Consider the following 26,450-nt stretch of genomic DNA (forward strand, 5'->3'; position numbering starts at 1 on the left):
CTGGTTACCCAGCTCCCGAATCCAGAGTCTGCAGAAGTCAGCCCTCTCTCTGCCCCACAAAGCAACCGTCTTGGGGGTGTAGATGGGCCGCAATCTGGAAAGCAGAAGGCAGCACTGCCCTCTCTCTCTGGCACCCTTCTTGCCCTCCCACACCCTGTTCTACAGGCAATGACTTCACAGCTAGGAGCTTGTTAGAAATTAAACACATGTGGGTTTTTTATTTTCCCCATCTGGATGAGAGCGCTGCATGCTCAGGGCTCCCTCCCTCCCTAAGGACAGGTAGTCAGTTCAAGTTTATACATGTGATCCAGAAATATCCAATGAGCCCCACGCTAGGGCTATTGACGTTGCCTGGATCTAAAGGATATCGCAACTCTCTCCAGCTGCTCTTTCAGAGACTAGGAGGGACCATCAGAAAGTAGAGACAAAATAGAGGGGGAATCCTGGGTGCGGAACTGCCCTCAGTGCCATGGGCGCTTAGAAACATGATAATGTCCTCTGGGTCCCTGAGTAAAAGCTGCATCCCCAAACACATTACCCCATGTGGAGTGCGAGTGATGCTACAAAGAAAACAAGAGGTGAAGTAGTCAGTGTGGAGCTGAGGGGAGACGGGAGCAATCAGGCATGTAAAAGTGCTGGGTCCTTGAGATGGTTGGGTAAAGAAAAAATACAAAGCCCTTGAATCAGTAATGTGGGTTCCAGTCCTTGCTCTACTGTATACCAGCAGCAAGTCACACAGAACCTGAATTTTTTTCATCTAAGAAAAAAAAAACAACAACACATTTTGCAGGGTTGAAGTGGAAAAATCAAATACATATCCTGTCTGTAAGGTCTGCAAAATCTAGACTTTACTGCCTCCCTGCCTTCCACACTTTCAAGGGACATCTGGTGCATGACGGAGTCACATTTCCTATCTCCCTCTCAGACCTGGGGTGGTCCTGAAGGTCCTGCTTGGCCACTTCCGGCTCCCTGGCTGACCCAGGGGAGGAAAGATTGGGACATTCCTAGAACAGAGCTGCATGGGGATGCAGCACGAGGAAGCCGCTCCTCTAGCTTCCCCTGACCCAAGCAGGTGGGAAGGGTGTTGGGCTAAGGGTATGTCTGCTCCTTAAAGCTCTTGGTAAGGAGATAGGGCAACCTTCTGGGTCCAGTGAGAAGAATCCTTACCCTGCAGGCTGTCCCTGATCCTTTCCCAGCTTCCTGTCCACTCCAGGCCCCGACAGCTGCCTGCCCTGACGGCGAGTGGCACAGCCATGTGATGTCTGTGTGCTCCTCCCACAGGCCACAGAGTGGGCCTCCAACGAGGACACACGCCGCTCCTGCCAAAGCAAAGGGAAGACCGAGGTATGTGGCCTTGGTGGTCTGGGGGCCTGCCTGGCTTGGCGCCAGGAGGAGGCTGTTGGTTTGGGGGATGGAGAAGCATGGTGGGCATGAGGCTGCCTGCGCAGAGGCCCAGTCTGGATGAGCCAGGGCCTCCTGTGCAGGTGAGGATCAGCTCTGAGCACCTGAGAGGGCAGTGATGCAGTGAGATGGACTGGAAGGGAGGTGCAGGGCATGGGATTTCCACAGACACAACCTGAACTTTGGGGCATGGTGGAGCTGGGACACAGGAGAGTGCTTTGGAATATTTGTGGTATGGTGGTGTGAGGGAAAGAAACCCGGCACCATGCCTGGAGCGTTTGTCCCTCTATTACTTCCTTTTCTTACTTTAGGAGGAGTGTCAGAACTACGTGCGAGTCCTGATTGTTGCTGGCCGGAAAGTGTTCATGTGTGGGACCAATGCCTTTTCCCCAGTATGCTCCAGCAGACAGGTGTGGGGCGCTATGGGGCGGGGCAGTTGTAAGGGGACACCAAGAGGTTCTCTCACCCAGGCACGCAGTCTTTGAGTGGGGTTGCCAAATTTAGCAAACAACAATAACAAAAACCCCAAAACAAGAAAGGATGCCCATTTCAATTTAACTTCAGATAAACAACAAATGATATTTTAGTATAAGGATGTCCCATGCAAGAGTTGAAACATCATTATACTAAAAAAAAATATTCGTTGTTCGTCAAAATTCAAATTTAACTAGGCCTTCTGTATTTTGTCAGTCAACCTTACCTTGGAGGGTCCTGACTGGGGTGTAGGGGCTAGAGGCAGATGAAGGTCCTGGCACAACCTCCTTCTCCATGGTGGCTACTCCCTCCAAGGGACTGTGGGGTGGGCAGTGAGTAGGGGTCTGGAGAGAGGGAGAGGCCTGCAGAGACCAGGACCCCAGGAGGAAACAGCTCTGGGGTGGAAAGAACAGGCAGCCCCTGGGTCTCAGGGAAAAGTGCTACCATCTCTCCATCATCCCCAGGTGGGGAACCTCAGCCGGACTATGGAGAAGATTAATGGCGTGGCCCGCTGCCCCTATGACCCTCGCCACAACTCCACAGCTGTCATCTCCTCCCAAGGGGAGCTCTATGCAGCCACAGTCATCGACTTCTCGGGTCGAGACCCCGCCATCTACCGAAGCTTGGGTAGTGGACCACCCCTTCGAACTGCCCAGTATAACTCCAAGTGGCTCAATGGTAAGGCGCACAGCCCCAAGGATGGAGTTGCCCTGGTTCTGACCCAGCAGCCCACCCTAACCCCCATCAATCCTCCTTCCTGCCCAGTCTTTGAATAGGCATGCACTCGTTTTATAAAGAAGCCCAGAGCGGGATGTGTGTTTGCCCAAGGACCGTCGCATGTCAAAGATAAACTCGGGATGAAATCACAGACGTCCTGAGTACCAGAACAGATGGAGGGCAAGCTTGAGGGGAGAGAAAGGGTTGGGAATTGATTTGGAGGAAAGGTTACAGGAAAGAAGAGATTGGGGGTGGGTGGTATGAGTTCCCTGCCCCTCGGAGTGAAATCCCTGATTCTCCACTAATGAGCAGTGTGGCCTTCAGCAAGTACTGACCTTTCTGTGCCACAGTGTTCTCTTGTGTGATAAGGAGCTAATTGTAGTACTTAGTTCATAGGTTGTCAAGAGGATCAGATCCACATAAAGCACTCGAAGTAGTGTCTGGTACACAGCGAGTGCTTGGTAATGCACGTTATCTATTATTATAATTGCACTTTGTACTGGAGGTGAGAACAGGGCTAGTTAGAGCCCTCAAGTCACCAAGCTGACAGAGGGTTGTCAGATGCCCATCTGAGAAAACGGAGGTAGTCGAATACTCCCGACTCTGCTCCCTTCCTCCCTGCTGGCCTGATCCACCCCTGGTTTCCTTCTGTCCCTCAGAACCAAACTTTGTGGCAGCCTACGATATTGGGCTGTTTGCATACTTCTTTCTGCGGGAGAACGCAGTAGAACATGACTGCGGACGCACGGTGTACTCTCGGGTGGCCCGTGTGTGCAAGAACGACGTGGGGGGCCGCTTCCTGCTGGAGGACACATGGACCACGTTCATGAAGGCACGGCTCAACTGCTCCCGCCCAGGCGAGGTCCCCTTCTACTATAACGAGCTGCAGAGTGCCTTTCACCTGCCTGAACAGGACCTCATCTACGGGGTCTTCACCACCAACGTGTGAGTACCTGCCGTCTGCCACCCCTTCCCTGTGATGCTGGGGGCGTGCTCTGATCTGGCCTAGCAGCCTGGTGGGCTTGGGCAAGTCCCTCTCTGAGCCCTTGTTTCTCTTCCTATAAAATGAGGCTGTCATGTCTTCTGTACTGGGTCATCTGAGGATTTTGTGACTTGCTGTCTCTGCAGTGGTCAGCATTTGCTCTGGGTTGCTGGAAGTACAGGCCTAGGCCAGATAGGAAGAAATAAAAGGAGGTGGACTGTGGCTCCATGAAGAAGAACTTGCTGATGATGAAAGTGAAATACCCTGCCTCGGATAAGGGGATGGCAGCCCTGAGAGGGTCTGGCAGCAGCCTATCGGGGAAGTTCAGGGGGTTCCTTACTGTCCCTTCCAACCTCAGGACTCTATAATCCTGCTAAACCTAACCAGCAGTCTTCTGGCAATCCTGACTGCACTGGAGAACACAGGCAGGGAACTAGAGCCCTCTTGTTTCCTAGGTGTAAGGAAGGGTAGCCCTCACAGAGATCATGAGCCTTCCTCCTGCTTCCTCCGTCTGTGGCAAGGCTGACTCAATCAGGTGATTTTCACACAGAGAATGCTGAATGGGCGGCAGAGACAAAAAAAGCATTTGTTATACAGGATGCTATGCAGGGTTTGTAAGAACATCGGAAACACATGAGCCATAGAGACTGCCTACCCTGGGCCCCAGGTAGCAGGCACTGGTTGAGGGCCAGGCTAGGTACAGGAAGGCCAGCCTGTAAGCAGGAACAGAGAGCCCATCCAAGCCAGGAGGACAGACATGCAGCATAGCTCACACAGACCAGGAGCACAGACCAGACAACTGGGACTTAGTGACTGGCTTAGCAATCAGCACCAGAAGGTGAGCAAAGGGCAGGAGCCATTGCAGAGGCATTAAGGGGAAATGATGACATTAGTGTAAAATGTAAATAGCTTATGCATCGCATGCTTTCTCCATGCCAGGTGCTTGTTGGGCAGTGGAGGTGGGGAGTACCAGAGAGCAAGAGCAGACCTGGCTCTGCCCTTGAGCTCACATTCTCCAGAGGGTGGTTATTACACACACAGTGATCAATAAATGCTATGAAGGGAAAGGGAAGCGTGCAGGTAAACCTCTAATAGTATGGAGGGGTGGTGATAAGGGAAGGCTTCCTGTAGGAAGCGATGTCCACAGGATGAATAGGAATTAACTAGGGGAAAGGACAGGTCCAGCCTGGTGGAGCAACACATGCAAAGCTTTTGGGTCAGGAGAAATAAATGTTTAAGGATCTGAGCCAGACCATTGTGACAGAAGTCTGGAGGGTGAGGAAGAGAAAGACAGGAGAAAAAGCTAAAGGGTGGGGACAGGGAGGATCATGTCCTGAAAGCCTTTTAGTTTGCTTTATGGGTTTTGATCTTTATCCTAAGAGCAAAAAGCTATTGAAGGGCTTGAAGCAGGCCAGAGACCAGCTTGGATGTGAACTTTGCAACACACACTTTGGCTGCTGTGTGGAGGATGGATTACAGGAGACTAGGCAGGCTGCAGGGAGGCCAGCCAGGAGGACAGTACAGCATCCAGGAGAGACAAAGGGGCTGAGACCAGGAAGATGGGGAGAGAAATGACACATTTGGGAGAGGGACTGAATGCAGAGAACAGAACTGGAAACACTAGGTATAGTGGTATCGTCTCCGGACTGTTCATATCAACTCATAGAAATGTCAGGCTCTGTGACTGAAGGGGTCATTCAGGTCATTTGACTCAGGGAGTACTGGGCTGTGGCATCAATCAGTGGTTTGATAAGTTTGGTAACCAGCTCTTTTTTTAAAAAAAAAGTGAAATACATGAAACAGAATAGGCTGGAATAAAAATATCAGACTATAATGTATTTAGTAAGAGTAAGTATTATTTCATGAAAATTCATCGCAGATGTGTGTGTGTGCATATATGTGTGTTATACTGAATTGTGATATAAAATATATTTCTTACAGTGGCCATGGATAAAATGTTTAACAACACTGACTTTATTTGACCCTCCCATGGGAGAGGGGAAGGGGATGAGGGAGTAACACAGAGGAACCCACCAGTGCTTCTTATCAGGGGGTCTTGCTTTCCGAGGGTTTCCAGAAAATGAGGACCATGCTCCTTCTGTGACACTCCCATCATGAGGAAGGCACCAGGCTCATCATAGGTGCTTAATTGGCCTTGGAGCTGTGCCAGGCCGTGCCTTGACAGCTAGCTGTGGGTTTAAGGAGGGTGACGAGGCCTATTCGGGGGAAGGAAATAGGACAGTATTGGCTATCTCTTGCCTTTCAGAAACAGCATTGCAGCTTCTGCTGTCTGCGCCTTCAACCTCAGTGCCATCTCCCAGGCTTTCAATGGCCCATTTCGCTACCAGGAGAACCCCAGGGCTGCCTGGCTCCCCATCGCCAATCCCATCCCCAATTTCCAGGTACAGCTTCTCCTCCCTTCCCCTCTCAGCACACATGACCTTCTCCATGACTACATGCCACAAGCTGATTCCCAACTGCCTTAGTGCAAACACCAAACCTGTCTTTTCTGGTCTCTGCTCATCTGAGGGGTCTGCAATGGTACCCTAAGAGGGTGGTAACCTCTAAGTCTGTATAGCAAGAAGTAGAGAGTAGGAGAGACATAGAGCAAGGGAGCATGCTCCAAACTATCTCTAAATGTGACCCTCCTCCACAGAGGTGGGACTTCAGCTCTACTAAGTGTAGTGGACTTGGAGAGCAAGGATGAACTATCTGGCCAGAATTAGAGGATTTTAGCTGGAGTTTGCTTACAGGCTATCCATTATGGGTATTAATGCCTGGAGGGTTTCTGAGTGCCAACAGTGGTAGGGTCACTGAGTGCCCTGGGTAGTAGGAGCATCCCCAGCACTGTGATGGAGAAGCAGAGCAAGCGATAGAGTAGAAGAAGCTACTTATGGTGGAGTTTCATATCCACCTAACTTCCGGCCCGGGGCCAGTATGGAGAAGGGAAAGCCCTCAGGCTTTGCCCTGACCCAGGTGTGACCTTAGGCAAGTCACCCAACCTCCTCTAGTTACTTTTTCTTTATCTGGCATGTAGGGATAATTCCACTGACCTCATAGATATGTGTGAGGGTTGATCTGCACCTGAAACGTGCCTAGAATGCAGTAAGTGCTCCATAAATGGTAGTTGCCTTTCAGTTTTGGTTTGGAAGACAGAAGAACTTGAGCTGTAGGGTCACAGGAGAGGGAAGGCAGGGTTTGGCCCAACATGAGGGGGCACCTACAGCAATAGCATAAAATCACAGGACATTTGTTATCCACACTCAAATAATCCGTTTTTAGATAATCCAGTCCCCTTTGCACTTCCCCTTCTCTTCCCCAGCCCTTGCAAGTTCCTCTTCCCTCCCCCATCTTACCAACCTCAGTTTCCTTAGTTCCGAAAGAAGAGGCAGCTCTTCCTGGGGGGGTTGCAGGGGGCCCGGAGGGGATGTTGGGGGAAGGGTGGATTGGAGAATCAAGGTCTGCCAGTGGCCACCTGGGTTACAGTGAGGAAGGTGGGGGATGGAGGATCACTGCAGCCCGGGTAGCTTAGCACGTATGACCTTCTTTCCTCGGCAGTGCGGCACCCTGTCCGAGGTGGGCCCCAATGAGAACCTGACGGAGCGCAGCCTGCAGGATGCTCAGCGCCTGTTCCTGATGAGCGAGGCCGTGCAGCCAGTGACACCCGAGCCTTGTGTCACCCAGGACAGCGTGCGCTTCTCACACCTCGTAGTGGACCTTGTGCAGGCCAAAGACACGCTCTACCACGTGCTCTACATCGGCACCGGTGAGCCGGCCCCGCCCAATCTGAGCTCTGAGTGGGAAGAGGTTGAGGGGCGGGGCTGGCTGCGAGGTTCTGGGCCATTCAAGGCCACCCCGTCTGGTCCCTCCAGAGTCGGGGACCATCCTGAAGGCACTGTCCACGACGAGCCGCAGCCTCCGTGGCTGCTACTTGGAAGAGCTGCACGTGCTGCCCCCGGGGCGCCGAGAGCCCCTGCGCAGCCTGCGCATCCTGCACAGCGCTCGCGCGCTCTTCGTGGGGCTGAGTGACGGCGTGCTGCGCCTCCCGCTGGAGAGGTGCACCGCCTACCAGAGCCAAGGGTAAGCGTTTCGGAGGGCGGGCCTCCCAGGATTATCTCCGCCAATCGCGCTTGGGAGGTGGTGCTTAAGAGGCGGCACCGTGGACCTGGGATGGCAACCTGACACAGTTTCCAGCTGTGTGTCTTTGGACAAGTCACTTAACCTCTCTGAACCTTGGTTTCCTCCTCACAAAAACTCTTCAAGGTTTTGGTGAAGATTAACTGGAACAATCTGCATAAAACACTTATCGCTTTCTGGGGAAAGGATATATTTAGCAAAGGATGTGGTGGCTGTTATCCCCGTTGTCAATCCCATGGTTAGGGCCTATGGGCCATTCTAGCCCACTTGATTTCTTCTCAGTCTCTTCTGTTCAGAGAGTGGTCTTTGTCTTTGGAGACATAGCACTTGTTACCCGCCCCCTCCCCCCCCCCCCCATCTTTGCTCCTCTTCCTTCCTTCCTTAGAAGATGCAGAGAGGCCTGGCTTGGTTTGGGTGGAGGTGAGGAACCATGTGGAGATGTTAGATTCCCTTCCCAACTGTTTCCGAGATCACTTCTGCATACCTTAGCTTCAAGTGGCTTCACAAATTTGACAACAGTGACGCTGGCATTTAAGGGTAAGGGTGGAAACAAAAGCTTATTCCAATGCCAAAGAGAACTGTAGCTCAGACTCTGACCATGCGGGTCTCCTCCAAGCTGCGCCTCCTCATTCTTGAGCTAATCAAAAGCTGCCATTAGCTGACATAGTCACAACCACATGGACTCCTGTGGCCTTTGTACCACAGGGAACTCCTGGCTGTGCCCATCTGTCTTTGAGAGTTGGGAGAAGAATGGTATCCCTGCTGCCGAGAGTTGTTCTCCAGTCCCAGTAGGGAGCTGGGAGCTGGGCAGAGGCCTGGAGGGCAGGGGAAGAGGTTGGATGGTCTTGATATGGCAGCCAGGGAGAGGTGGGGAGGACGGTGGGGAGACACTCAAGCTCTCTTTAGCCCCAACACATGACTCCATCAGCAAAACACCAAATATTCACTCAGCCCTACCATGCTCAGAGCACTTTGCAGGGCTGTCCGTGTAAGAGGAGAGAGGCACGATGAAATAGGCTTAGAACATTCTCATTTCCCTGAGAGCTCTGGGTACGTGGTCAGGGAGAGACACATTGGCCTGTATCCCATGTGTGAGCAGAGACAGGGGCATAGTGGGAGGGACTTGATTACTGGAATTAGACTCACCTGGGGTTCTGTCTCAATGCCATCATCTACCAGCTATACGATCTTGAGCAAGTTACTTGACCTTTTGAGCTTCAGCTTTCTCATTGGGAAATTCTGATAGAGCCAATTATTTATCATTTTGGCTGAGTCATTTTAAGGATTAGGAATAATATTCATGAAGTGCCTGGTTCAGCAAGTCATAAGCGATGTTGTCCTGTCCTTATTCCTTTTTTAACCTCCACAAATGCATTTAAGGGCCCTCCAGCCCCCCAGGCTCTCTGGAGTCTAGAATCTGTAACCTTGGATACAGAGAGCACTGCCTGGCGATGAATCACGGATTACCTACTTATGCATCCCCCCAGACCTTGTGTTATTAAACTTTTACATATGCCTTCTTCTTTAAGAGGTCGTAAATCCTTGAAGGCAAACTTAGCATCCTAGTAGTTTTTGTATTCCATCAGGGGCCATACCCAGCCCAAGACACAAAGCAGCTTTCTACACATGATTGATCCTTTTTCATTTAATTAATGATTTGGGCCTAAGAGGTTGGTGCAGGAGAGGACTGAGGAATGGCACTGGAAGTGGATTGAGGCCAACTGAGAATGCCAAGGAAGGATTTTGGTTTGAATCCTGTGACTGTGGATGCTGAAGTGGTCTTTGAGTGGAGCAGCAGGCAGCATGAATAGGTGTTTTACAAAGATCAATCAGACAGTAGTGGGCCCCACTATTGTAAAGCAGATGGTCAACCAGCATGAGTAAGTGTGGCTCTAGCCAGATATAATGTAGTGGGGTCTACAGTGGAAGAAGAGGAAGCAAGATGGCAGGACATGTCCCCATTCACATGGTGCTTCACAAGAGGGGACAAAGAGTTTGCATAGTGTGTCCATTTGGGACAGTAAGATAAAAAGAGGTCAGTTTTGGAGTCTGAAATTTTCATACCACTTGGCTTCCTGAGTTTGAGATAAGAGCCCTTGATGTGTACAATGAAAATCCTGCCATAAAGCTATAGATGGATGTGAAAATGTGAAGTGTGATGTCTCATTATTGCAATGTCAGTAAAATGATCAGAATAAACCCATGCAGCCACCCAGCTGTGTACTCCAGAGTCCTGGAGTCAACTGCCTATCATACAATATCAGAATTTGTGCTATTGTGGGGTGGAGTGGTCACAGGGTTTTATTGTGTCCTAGGATAGGCATTTCATGCTTTTTTCCTCACTCCTTCTAAAGCTGGCAAGAGCATGAGGGTGGATAAGCAGAGCCCCTTTGGGCCCTCTCCTCTGTCCAGGATCCAGGGGCTTATCTCCAGTCCCCTCTTTTCACTTAGGCAAATCTCTGCCCCATGGGGCATGCCCAGGACCCTGGCCTGACTAGGGAAAGACAAGGGCTCCCAGCAGGAGATGCAGAGGGAATGAACCCTGACTGGCTCTAGAAAGCAGGTGTTTTATGCCTGAAAAACCTCCTTCCAGCATGCCTTTCAGGATGGACCAAAGCCCTCTACCCCAGCTTACTCAAGAGGAAGACTCAACAATATCTTCGTGCAACCTCCCTCCCTAGCAGGGGCCCTTGGGCTGCCTCTGCTGCTATGTTACATAATGGCCACTTGCTCCCAATCTCCTGGGACACCATTTCTACGCTGGACAGCTCCCATTTAGAGACTTGCTGCATGCTTGCTTGCAACTTCCACCATCCATCTATGTCCTGCCTCTGAGCCCATGGAATGAACCTGTTCCCTTCTATAATGGCTGCTTGAGACATTGCAGTAAAAAAAAGACATGGTGATATATTATTGGTCTAACAGCTGCTTTTATGAAAGAAACTCTAAACTGCCTAACACTATGGTCAGAGACATACTTTAACTCTTCCCTGCCCTGTAAGCTTTGGAGAAGCCTTTGGCAAAAGCAGTGAATGTGGACAAGAGAGCTCAGGCACTGGCTGCAGGAAAGTCCTTCAGGTGGACAGGGCCAGGGCAGGGCTGGCCTGTCTTTGGAATAAGAGAGACTGCGAGGAGGAGGGAGCCTGATTGGGTGTGGAGGGCCTGGGGTCAGCATCTATTCTGAGATTTTTTCTTATCTCTTTTCTTATCGTTATGGGTTGGAGAGACAAGGCATTTCATCTCTTTGCTTGGGACATTAACAACAAGTGGCTTTGAAATAGCAGGTCTCAAACATGCTATTCATTAGAATCACCTGGGGAGTGCTTCAAAGAGTCCAGTGCCTGGGCCTACTCCAGTCCAAAGGCCCAGATAAAGGCAGATTTTTTGTTTTGTTTGCTTAAGTGTTTTTAAAAGATCCCTAGGAGATTCTAATTTGCAGTCAAGATTGGAAACAACTATTTTAGAACTGGCTAGGCCCTAGATGAAAGAAGTAACATGAGGCAAAATTTATTCCTCCAGAATCTTCTGCTTTTATCTTGTATAAACTGATTCAGCTTTTCTGCTCATATCCATTTTCTCTACTGACAGACATTTACTTTTTATGGGTAGAACCTTATTAATATTATTATTAATCACTAGTCATGGCAAATTCTTTTTAAAATTTAACTTATGTTGCTTAAAAAGAGCACTGTCAGTTGCTTCTAGAGTCTGGTACCCCTTTCTGAGAACTGAGGGAAATACACTCAGGAGTGAGCTTTACTGAGTTCTGATTGGTTGAATTTGCTAGCAGCCAATTTGGTCCAAATCTTAGCCAATGAACAGAATCTCAAAATCACAGGTTGCTGGGACTGTGTTTGGACGTGTATTATATTTCATCCTATGATGTCTAATTTGATGCATTGTGTTGGTGAAACACTCTCAAACTGAACCATTGATCCCAGATGGAAACGTGAGCATACTTATACTCCACAACTTACGCAAATTGTCCTTGAGTGAATAAAGTGGAAACAGATTCTTGAGCACCAAGTGAGTGTTCCGGATTCCCTGGTGTGCCAGTGAATGTTTACTGGCTCTTAGCCACTGAAGCCCCAAGCATCGCCTCCTTTGTATGAGGTCATAGTTTGCCCAAGCAGGGGATAACATTGTCTTCTTCAGCCTTCTCTGACAACAAGGGGAAGCCCCACCCTCTTCTTCCTAAGATTTCTCATAAAACCTCTTTTTCTCTGAATGCTGGATGGGAGACATGGTTGTCTGTTGAACTCACTGAAAATAAAGAACTCACCTGACAGCTGACCCTCCCTGAAGCTTCAAGAGAAAAGAAAGTTTCTATCCTGGAGACATCAGAAAGGGCAACCCTTTGATTCTTTTGTGTATCCCTTTGGCCAGTGCAAAATCTCTCCCCAGACTCATATCATGGCATATATTCCCCACCCTCTTTGCACCTCCTTTACCCAAAGCCTCTTCTGCTTTCTAACCTCCAGTTTTGACCCCAGTTCTCAGTGCTCTCTCTCCAGCAGGCTCACTGCTGTGGAGCAGAAAGCCTGGACAGGGTTTGGAAATTGGGGAAAGGAGGCAGAAGGGACTCAGAGTATGTGTCCCCTGGGGTTGGCAGTGAGCTCTCTGGGTGTTGGAGGGAACTTCCTTCGGGCTTCAGCATTTAAATTCTATTTACTTAGCAATGGACAACAAATCCATAATTCTCATGCTCTTTCAACTCCTTGAAGTCCTACTAGTAGAGATTCATTCTGTTGTTAAAAATGGTAAAGGATATAATGAATAAGTTAAAAAGAAAAAGGGAAGAGAGAAGCCCTAGAATATAAATGGAAGTATCTGGGGTATGCATCAGGGTGGGGACATTACCTTTTCTGAGTCACTGTAGATAGACCAGTCCTGAGGGCCCAGGAGGGGGACAAGGGATGTGACCCCTCCCTTGTCAGCCTGAGCTAGTGATGCTAACAGTTTGGTTTCAGGTTCCTGCCACTGACACACAAGTAAGTGGATAACCTAAGTGACCCTGGACTATGTCCCGGTGCCCTATGACCCTGTGCCCGGGTTTCCAGGCCTAGGTGCATGTTCCCTCAGTGTGTGAAGTCGGACATACCCTCTAGCTGGGAGGCAGGAGTATGAGGGGAAAAGCATGGTCAGGAAGCCTAGATTCTACCACGATCACTGCCATGTACAATTTGTAGGATTTGAGGAAACTCCTCTTCCCTTTACTGTGACTGTTTCTTCCTTTGTACAACAAAAATTTCATATTATGGATGCCAGTGATGCTCAACCTGGCTCCCGTTAGGATCACCTAGGAGTTTTTCAAAACTTCACAATGCCCAGAGATTCTTATCTGGGGTGGGCCTCAGTATAAGTATTTTTTAGAAGCTCCTTTAGTATTATAATGTGCAGCCATGGTTGACAATCGCTGGGCCAGGTCATCTTCTATGATCCTTTCCATCGTGTTTTCTGACTCTATCAGCATAGCATCTGACAGAGAGGTATCAACTCTTTGGATTTCTGTTCACCACCTCTTCTCCTGTGGCCTCGGATGAGGAGTGTGGGACATCTCGGCCTGGGGAAGGCAAGGTTACCTGTGTGGGCTCTGGAGGGCAAGGGTTTGAGCCTTTGGTCAGTTCGCTGGGTTTTCTCCGTATCACATGGGGATTATAAGAGTACCTTCCTCATCGGGCTGTTGTATTAAATTATTTTATTCTTGCAAAGCACTTAAAATGATGCCTGGCGCAGTAAGTGTTCGATGAGCTTATTATCGTGGAGGGCAATTGGATGGAAAAGGGTGCCTAGTGGGAGGTGGTCAGGTATGTTCTTGGGATGCAGGTGAGGCTGGGAGGCCAGTGGGCGTGAGTCTCAGGACCTCTGTCTGGCAGGGCATGCCTGGGGGCACGGGACCCATACTGCGGCTGGGACAGGAAGCAGCAACGTTGCAGCACGCTGGAGGACAGCTCCAACATGAGCCTCTGGACCCAGAACATCACAGCATGTCCTGTGAGAACCCCTTTGTGTCCCCCACTCAGGACCTCTACACCCAATTCAGGCTGTGACTCCCCATCGGTATCCCCATATCCTCTGGGACCTAATGCCTTCCCTAACCCTGCCTTATGTAACCGGGCCCTGCATTGGATGTTGCCTGCAGGTGCGGAATGTGACTCGGGATGGGGGCTTCGGCCCGTGGTCACCATGGCAACCATGTGAGCACTTAGATGGGGACAACTCAGGCTCTTGCTTGTGTCGGGCCCGAGCCTGTGATTCCCCCCGACCCCGCTGCGGTGGCCGCGACTGCCTGGGGCCAGCCATCCACATCGCCAACTGTTCCAGGTGTGTGAGGATACAGGGCTTGCACAGCAGCTGCCTTGGACCTGAGTGGGGAATCCCCAGCCGGGTGTTTGCACTAAGGGACGGAAATCACTTTAGGGCAGCAAGAGCCTGGACAGGAAACCTGAGCTCTGGGGGAGTTTCCACACTAATGTGAGATAAGTGTTGCCTTGTGTGTGTGTGTTGGGGCCGGGGGGGTGGGGGGCGGGCGGCTCTTGATACAAAGAAGGAGGAACAGGCATTGGAATCATCCCTAGACCGACCCTAGCATCAATAAGCCTTACTGTCCCAAATACCAGGGACAACATGGGATGATGATAAGGCAGGCAGGCCTGGTGCCCATCCTAGATTGCCACTCTCTGGATGTAGGGCCTTGGTCAAGCCGCCTAACCACTCTGAGCTTCTCTAAGTGAGGGTTGCAGTCCTCACCAGAGGGTTGTTGGTAGGGTTAAATGAGATAATGTATATAAAGTGCTTGCACACTGCCTAATACCTGGGGGACTCCTCAAAGTGGTTATAACCACTAACCTACAACTCTGGACACTCTTCAAATAACCTAATTCTATATAAATTTATTAATTTAACTGTCACGACAACCTCATCGGGTTAGGAATGCAATCATTATCCTTACTTTAAAGATAATAGTACGAAGAGGCACAGAGAATCTCAGTAACTTGCCCGGGCTCATACAGCCAGTAAATGGTAGAGCAAACATCTGAAAATAGGAGTCGAAGTAGACAGGAGTGAGTGCTATCTGAGGTTGGAGCAAAGCATGTGCAGTGGTAGAAGAGGGGAGGGAGCATGGATTTGACTGCAGGGGTCGAAAGGAAGGTTGCAGATTGGAAAGGAGACTGGGGCCTTCTGCAGAGAAGGTGTCCTTTTCCCCCTGTGAGTAGAGGCCATGTTCTAGGTCTGTACTTTTAGTCCTGAGTACAGCCCCATATATGCAAGAAGACTCTCAATATATGTTAAAGAATGAATGAACAAAAATGAATGAATGAGATGTCTGCCTGAAATGGCCTGGTTAGGAGCTAATATTTTCTGTCACTGTCTGGCACTTCTTGACAGCAACAAAATCCATCTGCCCAGATGTAGACTAGATCTGAGAAGCTAGGGCTCAGAGGTCATCTGTTTGTCCCCTCCGACCCCACCAGGAATGGGGCGTGGACCGCGTGGTCATCGTGGGCCCTGTGCAGCACGACCTGTGGGATGGGATTCCAAGTCCGCCAGCGAAGTTGCAGCAACCCCGCTCCCCGCCACGGGGGCCGCATCTGCGTGGGCAAGAGTCGGGAGGAGCGGTGAGCTAGGCTATGGCTGGGGGTTTCTAAGACAGAGAGAAGCTAGCTAGCCCGGAGGTCCCAGAAAGTGGCCAGGATTTCTCTGGGTGATCCAATGGACTCTCATCCTTCCCAGTTGCATTCCCAGTGGGTTCTCATTAAGGGAAGAAGGTGTCTTCTCCCTAGAACGATGACCGCCCCCCCCCCTTCATACCCCTCAGGTTCTGTAATGAAAACACGCCTTGCCCGGTGCCTATCTTCTGGGCATCCTGGGGCTCCTGGAATAAGTGCAGCAGCAACTGTGGGGGCGGCGTGCAGTCGCGGCGTCGGGCCTGTGAGAACGGCAACTCCTGCCCTGGCTGCAGCGTGGTGAGAGCGCGGGCTGGACGCGGGCGGGACCGGGTCTCGGGACCTGTAGCCGAGGGGAGGGCAGGCCGGGCCAGGTCTGGAGGCTGCGAGGCTATGAAACAGCCCGGCTCCCATCCCGAAGGAGTTCAAGACCTGCAACCCCGAGGGCTGCCCCGAAGTGCGGCGCAACACGCCGTGGACGCCGTGGCTGCCGGTGAACGTGACTCAGGGCGGGGCGCGACAGGAGCAGCGGTTCCGCTTCACGTGCCGCGCGCCCCTGCCGGACCCCCACGGCCTGCAGTTCGGCAGGAGGAGGATGGAGACCCGAACTTGCCCTGCGGACGGCTCGGGAACCTGCGACACCGACGGTACAGTCCGACGCCCTCAGCACCCGCCACTCTCCTCCCCCCCACCGGCCCAGAGCGATGGGGCAAGGGAGGGGGTGGCCGGGAGCGGGAGCTGAGGTTGCGCGCAACACAGGGTTCAGAAGAAGCCCCTGTCACTGAGGCCAGTCCTCCCACCCCCAGCGCTGGTGGAGGAGCTCCTGCGCAGCGGGGCCACCGGCCCGCACACGGTGAGCGGGGGCTGGGCAGCCTGGGGCCCGTGGTCGTCCTGCTCCCGGGACTGTGAGCTGGGCTTCCGCATCCGCAAGAGGACATGCACGAACCCGGAGCCCCGCAACGGGGGCCTGCCCTGCGTGGGCGACGCCGCCGAGTACCAGGACTGCAACCCCCAGGCTTGTCCAGGTAACCCTGCCCCAAGGAATCTCGGCTGAGGGAAACCCCAGCCTAGGGAAATCTCCGCCCAGAGAATCCCTAATTGGAAGACCCCCTAGGTCTACCCAGAACACACTTTATGCTCAGGTGACCTCTTCTCCCTGCCAACTCTGTACAAGGGGCCCTCAGAGCGATATCTTGCCCTGAACATGGACTCAGCGGCGGCTAATTCCACGGAGCAGGGCCTTTCCTCACCCTCTCTGTCACTTTTTTCTCTCTAGTGAGTTAGCCAGTTTTGAGTTCGTTTTTGATGACTCCTCTGCAGCCTGCATTTCCCTCCTTTCACCCTGAAGATGATAGTCTTAGGCCACTCCCTAAGACTGAGCTATGAGGGGTGGGGAGGGAGGGCGTTGAGGTCAGTGTGGCCCAGGACAGAGTGGCCTTGCCTGGGATGGGGTAGAAGACTGTCTCCCGCCCTGCCTGCACTACAGACCCCCTCACGTATCCCATCCCCTTGCAGTACGTGGTGCCTGGTCCTGCTGGACCTCGTGGTCCACATGCTCAGCCTCCTGTGGCGGTGGCCATTATCAACGCACCCGTTCTTGCACCAACCCCGCGCCCTCCCCAGGCGAGGACATCTGTCTGGGGCTGCACACAGAGGAGGCACTGTGTGCCACGCAAGCCTGCCCAGGTACTGAGTACACCTGACTGGGGCTGGGGAGCACCAAGAAACTCTCCAATCCCCACCAGAGGGTCCCGGGGCAGTTAACCTCCTCCCAACACACAACCCACAGAAGGCTGGTCGCAGTGGTCTGAGTGGAGTGCATGCACTGAAGATGGAGCCCAGACCCGCAGCCGGCGCTGTGAGGAGCTGGTCCCAGGGCCCAGTGCCTGTGCTGGAAACGGCAGCCAGAGCCGCCCCTGCCCCTACAATGAGATTCCCGGTAGGTCCTCAAGCCAGCACCTTCACATCAGCCCTTCCCACAAGTCCCCAGCTCCTTTCCCCTTCTGAAGTGTGTATCCAGGGAGGTGCAGGATGAAACACCAGGGTGGCAGGCACACCCACTCTGGGTCTCTGCTAAGCCTCATCTAGTGAATGGGCTAGCCCTTCTTAGAGGTGGGGTCTGGGTGGGGACAGAGGGAAATGACAGCCCCCAGGCCCATCCTGCAGCTGTGTGCTGACCCAGGGGTCCTCTCAGAGACACACCTAGCCCCAGAGGGACCCCTCCCCTCTCCTCCCTGCCCCAACACCCTCCCCACTTGTCTTTCTTGCAGTGATCCTGCCTGCCTCCAGTGTGGAGGAGGCCACCGGCTGTGGAGGTAAAAGGAACCTGCCCTTCCCGCATGATACTGTCTTTCTATCCCTCCTCCTCAAGGAGGAGACCCACCCTACTATGAAATCTGGAGTCTCTCCATCTCCTACTCCAGACAGACAAAACTTGTGGAGGTCCCCCAGTGCTTTAGACCATGTGGAGGGGGCTCTGGGCAGTTCCATCCATGTCTCCCACTTAGGAGGCAGTCATCGAGTCACCTGACTCCACATCCTCTGGTTGCCTCCTCTGACCCAAGCTACGGGTAGCCGTGAGAGAGAGGCCCCTGGTGAGGGTCTGCCCAGCCTCCATATTTCCATCGTCTCTGGTCTCAAAGCCCCTTCCTCTATGTCTCAGAGCCTCCTACTGAGAGGCTGTCAGGAGGCTTTCCTCTGCACAGTGGCCCTTTCCTTAACACTTGCCTATCTCTCTCTCAGGGTTCAGTCTCATCCACCTGGTGGCTACGGGCATCTCCTGCTTCCTGGGCTCTGGGCTGCTGACCTTGGCAGTGTACCTGTCCTGCCAGCACTGCCAGCGCCAGTCCCAGGAGTCCACCCTCGTCCATCCTGCCACCCCCAACCACCTGCACTACAAGGGTGGGGGCACCCCCAAGAATGAGAAGTACACACCCATGGAGTTCAAGGTGAGAGCCCTTCTGTAGAAACAGAGAGCAGGGTGACCGGTGGATTGGTTCCGGCCCTAAGCGGGGCATACTGGGCTGGGTACTCGGGAGGAAGCAGTGGTGTTGTGAACTGAACACTGTTAGGAGTTAGAATATTATTTCATTGCCTGGCTCCTGATCTCCTTGCCCTGGCCTGTCCCTTCTCCCTATCTCTTCGTTCACCCCTTCTTCTCTGGTTCCTTCCTTCTCCCAGACTCTGAACAAGAATAACCTGATCCCTGATGACAAAGCCAGCTTCTACCCATTGCAGCAGACCAATGTGTACACGACCACATACTACCCCAGCCCACTCAACAAACACAGCTTCCGGCCTGAGGCATCACCTGGACAACGGTGCTTCCCCAACAGCTGATACCACTGTCTCGAGGACTTGGGCTCCTTGCCTTCCTAAGGCACAGAGCAGATGGAGATGGGACCATGGAGCCAGTTTGGTTTTCTCCTTCTGCACTTGACCAAGAACTGCTGCCTTGCCTTGTGGGGGTCCCATCTGGCTTTACAGAGCTCTGGCTGGCAGTGACCATGGGGGAGAGGGCTGGCTTCAGGCTGGCACGTGGCTGCAGTTCCAGCTCAGCCTAGGTCTCTTCATAGCCTCCTTTCTACTCACCATCATGCTAACCTTCCCACCATGTCTGGGCTACGGACCTACTGGGCATGTGAGGAATTGGAGAGTGGAGATGGCAGGAAAGCTGGCTTTTAGGTTTGGGCTGGAAATAACAACTGTGTGGCCATCACGGGCCAAGTCTGCTTCTCTCTGGCTGGCCCCAGGAAGGGCTTGGGCTACATCCCGATTATCTCTGAAAGCAACTAATCAGATGGCCCCAGAAGCTCTGGATTCTTTGCCCAGGGCTGGGTCATTGTGGTGCTCCCCCAGTGTGACAGAGGGACCAAGACCAAACTAGGTTCTCCACCTGTACCTAGCAGTGTGTACTTTGCCCAGGGACATCCCTCTAGTCAGAGGCAGTGAGGGCTGGGGGACTGAAGACTGATCTTTGCTGAGAAGCCCTTTAATCTGGGCTGGCACAGACCTCAGCCTTGCCCCCAGAATGCACGAAGGGTGGCCCAGAAGAAAGGGAGGCAGGAGCCCAGCCTCCGTGCCACTATGGAGGCTGTCTTCCAGTTGCTGCTCAAAAGAGCTGTTGGCCGAGACCTGCTCGGGAGCCTCTGCTGGAGGAGGTTCAGGAACACACACAAACACAATCACAACTTGCTACAGCAACAAAAAGGATGTTGGGCTGTGGCATTATTAATTAAAGATGATACCCAGTCTCCAAATGTAACTTTGTCTTCGTGCATGTGCGCATTGGCTCCTCTTGGCACGGTCTAGTCAGTCGCAGCAATGCACTGGGGTGACAGATGGTCTTCTCAGGGTGGAGGAAATGACCCGAGTAGAATTTGACCTTAATAGAGGAAATACTTCCATTTGTGAGTCTATGTTTATACACACTTGTTGCCCTAAACCCTTTTTGGAAAAGAGATGAAGGACAAGCAAATCCAAAAGTAGGAGCACAAAGTACACCAAAGACCACACAACAGGAGAGATTTCTGCCTGCTTCCTTAGCAGTTCTTCCAGGCAACGGCTCCAGAGTGGAAATGTGTGAATCCAGCAGGGGAGTATTGATGAGAGGTTTTTTCTTGTTGGTTTTTTTTTTTTTTTGTATTTTTTTTTGTTTGTTTTTGTTTTTTTAATGAGGTTTTTGCAATGCTGAGTTTAATAAAATCAAAATTGACTGAGAAATGAGTAAACTTGTGAGGTGGGGGAAGCCCAATACAGTTTTTGCTGAATTAAATAAAAATAACCTTGAAGCCTCAGCCCACCAAGTCAATGCTCTTATTTGGAATAAGAATGATGGACATGTTAAATTTAGAGAGCAATTTCCTGACTTAATTGGCTGGATCAATTCTCATAAGATTCCCAGCCCAGTCCGCTTGTAGGTCAAGCTATAAAGTCTGTGATCCTAGTGGTAAAGGAGGAGGAAAAGAGTATTCCTGGATCCCATGTCCTGGAAACCCCATGTCTTGAAATAGCAGTGTCCTCGGGCCAACATGGAGTCCAGTCAGAGAGAGCTCAGGGTTCATGGGATTTCTCACTGGGTTCCTGTTAGCCACACGAGTCCAGCGCTTGTGGAAGCCTGTGAGGCTATTTTAGATTTTGGCGTCTTGAACTTAGCAGAGCCAGTGAAGTTCAAGAAAGTTTGAGGGCCCAACTGAAGGGACTAGAAAGTTCTGTAGGAAGTAGTCATGGGAAATTCCCAGGTAATGCCTAGCCCCTATTGACTTGAATGGCATCAGTGGGAAGAAACCATGGGTGTCATGGTAAAACACACCACACATATGTACACACATACACACACACGTGCGCACACACTGAATTCTCTTTTTATAAAAACTGTTGTGGTTTTGGAGGCATGACCATTCAGAATGAATGAAGGAATCCATACGGCACAAAAATTAGCTTGCATGGATGGCAAAGGCTACTTCATAATCAGCCCTGGCCCAGAGATGAGGAAGCTAAGGATGTGCTCCTTGGAAGGAAGGTTTCGTGCTCTCTGGCAGGTGTTTGAGGCCACATGAATGGTTGTGTGGTGTTGAGAAGCTGAGGTGTGAAAGATAAGGGAGCTTCATCAGCCCAGGTAGCTCAGCAAAAGGGGGAGAAAGATGCAGAGTTGGGCGCCCCAGGCCTTCTTGGGCCCTCTTATCTTTAAACAACTTTGTATGTGTGTACTTGTGTGTGTTCATATTATTAAAGTGATACATGTTTATTGCAGAAAATTTAGAGGATACAAGAAACCAAAAGTATAATCATAGTTATATTAAAAACCAAGGCAGAGACTTAGAGATTTAAATGCTTGTATGAAAACATTGTTCCCATTTCTCTTAACGACACTATAAAAAAAAAAAAAAAAGAGCTCTGTCACTGTTTTCAATAAAAACAGGGAGTATCTGTTATTTCAAATCCTAATACATGAAGCCGGAAAGCAGATGGAGGAACCGCAATCATCTGGTAGAGTGGATGTGAGTCAAACCTAAGTACTCGAGCAATGTCACAAAGAATCAATAATTAGAAGAACCAGGTATTAGGGAAGGTAGGGTTAAGGTGGGAGTGTGAAAGAGGAGTTGGTTGAAAATCTGTGTGTAAACTTCAGCTAGACCATCAAGTTGTCTTTACTCCCAACTCTTGGAGCTAGGTCACCATTCCTCTGTCTCTGCACGGGTCAATATGTATGTTTCCTTGAGACACTGAACCAGAGAGGCCCTGGACATGAGGATACCAGGCACAGAGGCAGGCGTATGGTGATAGCTTGTTTGGACAACTGAGGACTATATGATTTTCAATGGACTATATGATTATCTGTGGACTCAGCGGTTGCCTTTTCCAGCTAACTCAAGACTCTGACACCCAGGTTTCTCCCTCGCCTACTCCAGGCAGGAGATTGGAAGAGGATTCTTTAAAGAAACAAATCAAGCCAACGGATTCTGAAAGAATAAGCCAGCTAGTCATCCACATAATATTCTTATGGTGAAGTACACTCATTAACAAGCCGTGCCCAACAACACAGAGCTTCACTCTTAATAGAAATGGGCACAGACATCAGAAAAAGCACCAACGTGAAAGAAAGACCCAAACAAGTAAACAGATAAAGAGGAATTCAATTAAAGTAGAGATGGTATCTAGAGAGAAGAACATTTAAAAGACACCATAATTCTTCAAAATAAGTGAAGATACTGCATTCATGAAATGACACAGAATGCAATAAAAAGGACAAATTAAAGCTACTGTAATTGAAAAAAACTGATAGCAGAAAAAAATTAAAGATAAAATTTCTCAGAAAGTCAAACAAAAAGACAAAGAGATAGAAAACAGAGAACAGATAAGAAAATTAGAGGATCAATCCAGGGGTTCTAACAGCCCATTAAAAAACTCAGAAGAGGTAAGTATCAGAGAAAAAATATGGGAAATTTTGCCAGAACCAAAGGAAGAGGTCTCCAGATCAAAGAGCCCATCCTGTACCTAGCTAAGAAGGATATACCCTGAGGCCCATAAACCTGACATTTGAAAACATCAGCCTAACAGCAGACAAAAGTTAGGAATACAAATGGTATAAACCTCTTCCTAATGTGATTTAAAGTTAGAATACAGTGGAAATTATTCTCAAAATTCTAAAGTAAAATGATATTTGGTTGTGAATTTTATACTCGACCAAACTATGAGTCATATGAGAGTAGAATAAAAACATTTTTCAGACATGCAGAGTCTCAGAAAAATGTATCTCACATGTACCCTTGTTTCACTAAAACTAAAAAGTAAATAAAGAAAATGTGGATCCAAAAGAAAGGGGATCTAACATGGGAAGGGGGTGAGGGGAGATATTAGGCTGACAGATAACAGGCCTGGAGAGCGAAGATACAGAGGATAGCAAATACATTAGTAATGACCATCCAGGTCAAATAGAACTTTGGCAAACACTCAGGATCCCTTTCCTCTGTCCCATTCCTGTCACAGCCTCCTCTCTCTAGTAATGAAATAATAATTAACACCAGGAAAAGTAAAAGAACACAGGAAAAGAAATGTAATCATTATTTACCACTTAGGGCAACCATATTAATATAATCATAATAATTAAAACACTGTACATGAACTGAAGCATAACTTGTAATACAGATATATTACAATTTCTTTTTATCTTTTATTTTTTTATGGAGAGACAAACCTTGGAGCTTGTGGAGCCAATTGAATGTTGGAGTGAATATTGGGAAAGAAAGGAATAAAAATTTCTTTTAAATAATTATTTTTCCTGATTACATCTATAGTATATGTTCATTAGAGAAATTTAAAAAAAAAAAAACTTATAAAAAGAAACTATAAATGCCCTAAAATCCAACCAGGAGACAACCATCATTATTTTATATGTTCTCTAGGCATTTTTCTATGGCTATGTGGGTTTGAGAGTGTTTTATAAAATTAAGACATTCTATGTATATGACTTTTATTCTGATTTTAACACATAGCATTAAATCAGTATTTCCTTATGTTGTAAAACATTCTGTGAGACTCAGGACCCCCTTTAGTGGCTGTCCTAAGAGTGGGCCAAAGAGGGGGAGACAGGGCCTTGAAAAATCCTGACCTAAAACATTCTATTATATAAATCCTCTTTCTATTACACAGACTTATCTATTCTATTATGTAAATTTATTCAGCTCTATTATATAAATGTATAATTCTATTACATAAATTTATCATAATTTAAACCACTCTCACTTGTTCCAAAATTTTCTTTACCAAAGAATGCTATTATGGGCCTTTATATCTATATCTCTGACCATGTCCTTAGGATAAATTCTAAAATTTAGTGTCTATGGCCAGGTCTCTTGCTTGTGGGAATACATCCCACTAGCAGTGTATTCTCATTTTATTACCCTAATGGCTAACACTGATAAGTGCCATTTCCTCCAAGCACTGTACCAAGTGCTGTGCATTGACTCCTTATTCAGTTTTCACCCAATCCTACGAAAGTACTATTATTATGCCCAATTAACAGATGACGAAATTGAGGTTTAATAACTTTAATTGCCCAAAGTCACAAAGCTAGTCAGTGAGGGAGCTAAAATTTCAACCCAAACAGCCCATGTGTTTGTTATCAATTTGATAGTTTTTTTTTTAAAGCACAATTGTTTAAAATTTCATTTTTAAATATTTAGTAAGTAATCATTTCCCCCCATATACATATTGGCCATTTGCATTTTTTCTTTTAAGGGGAATGTTCTGTATCTTTTCTCTTAGGTAGTCATCTTTTCCCTCTTCCTTTTTAAGAACACTTATATAAAAGATATTAATTCTTGATCAAAAAGATTTAAATATTTCTCTAATTGCTCCTATGCCTGTTTTGAAACACAGTTATTTGGATTTCTTAGATAGTCAGAACTATCGATTTTTTTAAAATGAAAATTGTACTTATTTGGCATGAATGACTGAAGTAACAAGCCTTCTCGCTGTCACCACCATGAATCTCAGGTACACAGACTTTAGGGGACACATTTCTCTCTTGTATACCCTGCAGTGGGGTAGCTACCTTAAACAAGTAAAGACAGGGCCCAGGCTGGGGAACCATCAGTTTGGAAGTTGACTTTAGTGAGCTCCCATCCTTATGCTCACCAGAGAAAGCAGATGCCTAAGAGTGAGAAAGGGAACAGGGTGTGGGTGGAGAGGCTCATTTCTCTAGGAGAAGGAAACATAGCTGGCCTCCTTCTACCCATCAGGACAAGTGAGCTTCAGATGAGAAACAAAAACAGGGACTCCTGAGAGGGTGGCAGAGACTGTCCATAGTGGTGGATAGTTATTCACACCCAGAGTACAGGGCACCCTTGATCACAAGCCGTGTCTCTGAGCAAGTCAAATGTATCCCTCAAGAATCCAAGGTTAGAAGCCATTGATGATGCAGAGAGATCATTTCCACACAAAGTCGGGAGGGGCTGTTGACAGGAGGTGGTACATCTGGGCAAGGGGCAGATTTTCTCTGACTAGATCCTGGATTCCAAGTTCTGCGTCCAAAGGCAGAAAGCACAATTCAAGGCCATTCAAAATTAAAATTTAGTCTGAGTTGGTAAATGTCATCTGGGCACAGAGGCTATAGACCCAAACTTGCTTTGACAGCTGGCGATAGTCAGGTATCTGTCCCATACTATCTGTTCTGATTATTTTTTTGTGTGGGAGAATGGATGTGGGACAGAATATGAGAGCTCAGAGTCTCTATCTTTAGCTCACCAGCTATGTGACCTCAGCAAATCTCTTCCCCTCTTTGGGTTTCTGTTTTCTGGCCTATGTACTGACAGGGTTGGGCCCAGGGTCCCTGTCAAGTTCTATGATTCTCAGAGCTCTGGTGTTGCTACGGTGTTGGGCCTTTTTTTGCCACCTATGACTTGTCTCAGAGTCTGCCATGCTATCAAGGTCTGGGTCATCTTCTGGGAAATTCAGGCACCCTGGATCCACTGTCCTCACCCAGGAACCTGGGGAAATGTCTTTCTCAGAGAGCCAACTGAACGAGTATTATCTCCCCGAACTACAACATTCTAAAAGGGGGGCTTCCAGGAGAGAAGGGACAACCAGCCATTAATATCAAACAACGGCTCACTAGTCTTGGTCCAGAGCTCTGAGTTCCTAATAACCAGTATTGTCCTAAAGGAGAGTCTTTCAACTGATTCCATGGCCATGTGGCTCAGATCTCTATATCTCTGGGCCTTCTCACCGGGCCTAGCTGCTTCTGTCCAGTCTGGCCTCTGCTCAGTTAATTCTGAGGCCTTCAGCTGCACTGGTTGGTCACCCCTGAGGATTCTCTGGAGAACCCCTACAGTCCAGCCAGACACACACTCAGGCAAAGCCTCTCTCCTCATCCTAAGCTGCCAACAGGACACTCGCTCAGTGCTCTCAGAGGCTGGGCATCCAATTCCCTAGCTGTGTTGGCTGTGCTCATGACCACAGTAGGGGCTCCAGCCTCAGAGTCTGAAAGTCATTGGAAAATTCGTCACTACCCATGTGGTCCCAATAACCATTAAAGGGAAAATCCCTAGGACTGTATCCTAGTGCCTGGGGACCGATGGAACACAGGGCCCCACCATACTTGGGGCATTCCTAATTAGCTCTGCCTAGCATTGTGCATTTTCAAACACAAAGAGTTTATGTCCTTCACCCCAGTAAATCTCCCTTATGAGATTCCTAGAGGTGCAGGCCCCAAGTAAATCTTGTCATGCAGCTCTCCTAGATGTAACCAGATGTGTCAAATTCCTGCTTGACATCTGCAGCCTTCACCAACAGCATTTCTTATAGGCAGGATCAAACTTTCTTTCAATATGCATTTTTTTCTTAATGAATTTCTTTAATAAGCATAGAGGCTTTTTAAAAAGAATACACATATGGGGTAAAAAAAAATCAAACACTATAAAAGGATATCCGGTGGAAAGTGAATCTTCCATCCTTTATTCCTGGGTCTCAAGCTCCCTTTCTCAGAGGCAAATAGAGGTGGACAATGGATATATATGCATATATGGATGTTTATGTACATGTACATAAAATGCACCAACATTCAGCTTTGA

At 49.1% G+C, this 26,450-nt stretch overlaps 1 protein-coding gene across 10 annotated transcripts in view; it reads left to right on the top strand.

The window, feature by feature from the left end:
- The window catches only part of SEMA5B (semaphorin 5B), a 116,267-nt gene extending 92,909 nt beyond the window's left edge, over nucleotides 1-23,358 (top strand). For 7 of the 10 annotated variants that reach the window (XM_016159376.2, XM_016159372.2, XM_036218986.1 and 4 more), the window contains 18 exons: nucleotides 1,282-1,344; nucleotides 1,713-1,811; nucleotides 2,340-2,553; nucleotides 3,252-3,537; nucleotides 5,841-5,976; nucleotides 7,133-7,340; nucleotides 7,447-7,654; nucleotides 13,588-13,705; nucleotides 13,854-14,035; nucleotides 15,187-15,330; nucleotides 15,531-15,678; nucleotides 15,800-16,025; nucleotides 16,185-16,403; nucleotides 16,894-17,064; nucleotides 17,168-17,317; nucleotides 17,649-17,693; nucleotides 18,121-18,326; nucleotides 18,559-19,633. In XM_016159376.2, coding sequence (XP_016014862.2) covers nucleotides 1,282-1,344; nucleotides 1,713-1,811; nucleotides 2,340-2,553; nucleotides 3,252-3,537; nucleotides 5,841-5,976; nucleotides 7,133-7,340; nucleotides 7,447-7,654; nucleotides 13,588-13,705; nucleotides 13,854-14,035; nucleotides 15,187-15,330; nucleotides 15,531-15,678; nucleotides 15,800-16,025; nucleotides 16,185-16,403; nucleotides 16,894-17,064; nucleotides 17,168-17,317; nucleotides 17,649-17,693; nucleotides 18,121-18,326; nucleotides 18,559-18,717 — 2,982 coding nt within the window. In that variant the 3' untranslated portion in view covers nucleotides 18,718-19,633. Of the gene's footprint in view, nucleotides 1-1,174; nucleotides 1,345-1,712; nucleotides 1,812-2,339; nucleotides 2,554-3,251; nucleotides 3,538-5,840; nucleotides 5,977-7,132; nucleotides 7,341-7,446; nucleotides 7,655-13,587; nucleotides 13,706-13,853; nucleotides 14,036-15,186; nucleotides 15,331-15,530; nucleotides 15,679-15,799; nucleotides 16,026-16,184; nucleotides 16,404-16,893; nucleotides 17,065-17,167; nucleotides 17,318-17,648; nucleotides 17,694-18,120; nucleotides 18,327-18,558 lie in introns of all 10 variants that reach the window. The other 3 variants (XM_016159378.2, XM_016159379.2, XM_016159373.2) reach the window with 3 other exon arrangements.
- Nucleotides 23,359-26,450: the final 3,092 nt, after the last annotated feature.

Source organism: Rousettus aegyptiacus, unplaced genomic scaffold, assembly GCF_014176215.1.
Source record: "Rousettus aegyptiacus isolate mRouAeg1 unplaced genomic scaffold, mRouAeg1.p scaffold_m13_p_4, whole genome shotgun sequence".
Taxonomy (NCBI): Eukaryota; Metazoa; Chordata; class Mammalia; order Chiroptera; family Pteropodidae; genus Rousettus; species Rousettus aegyptiacus.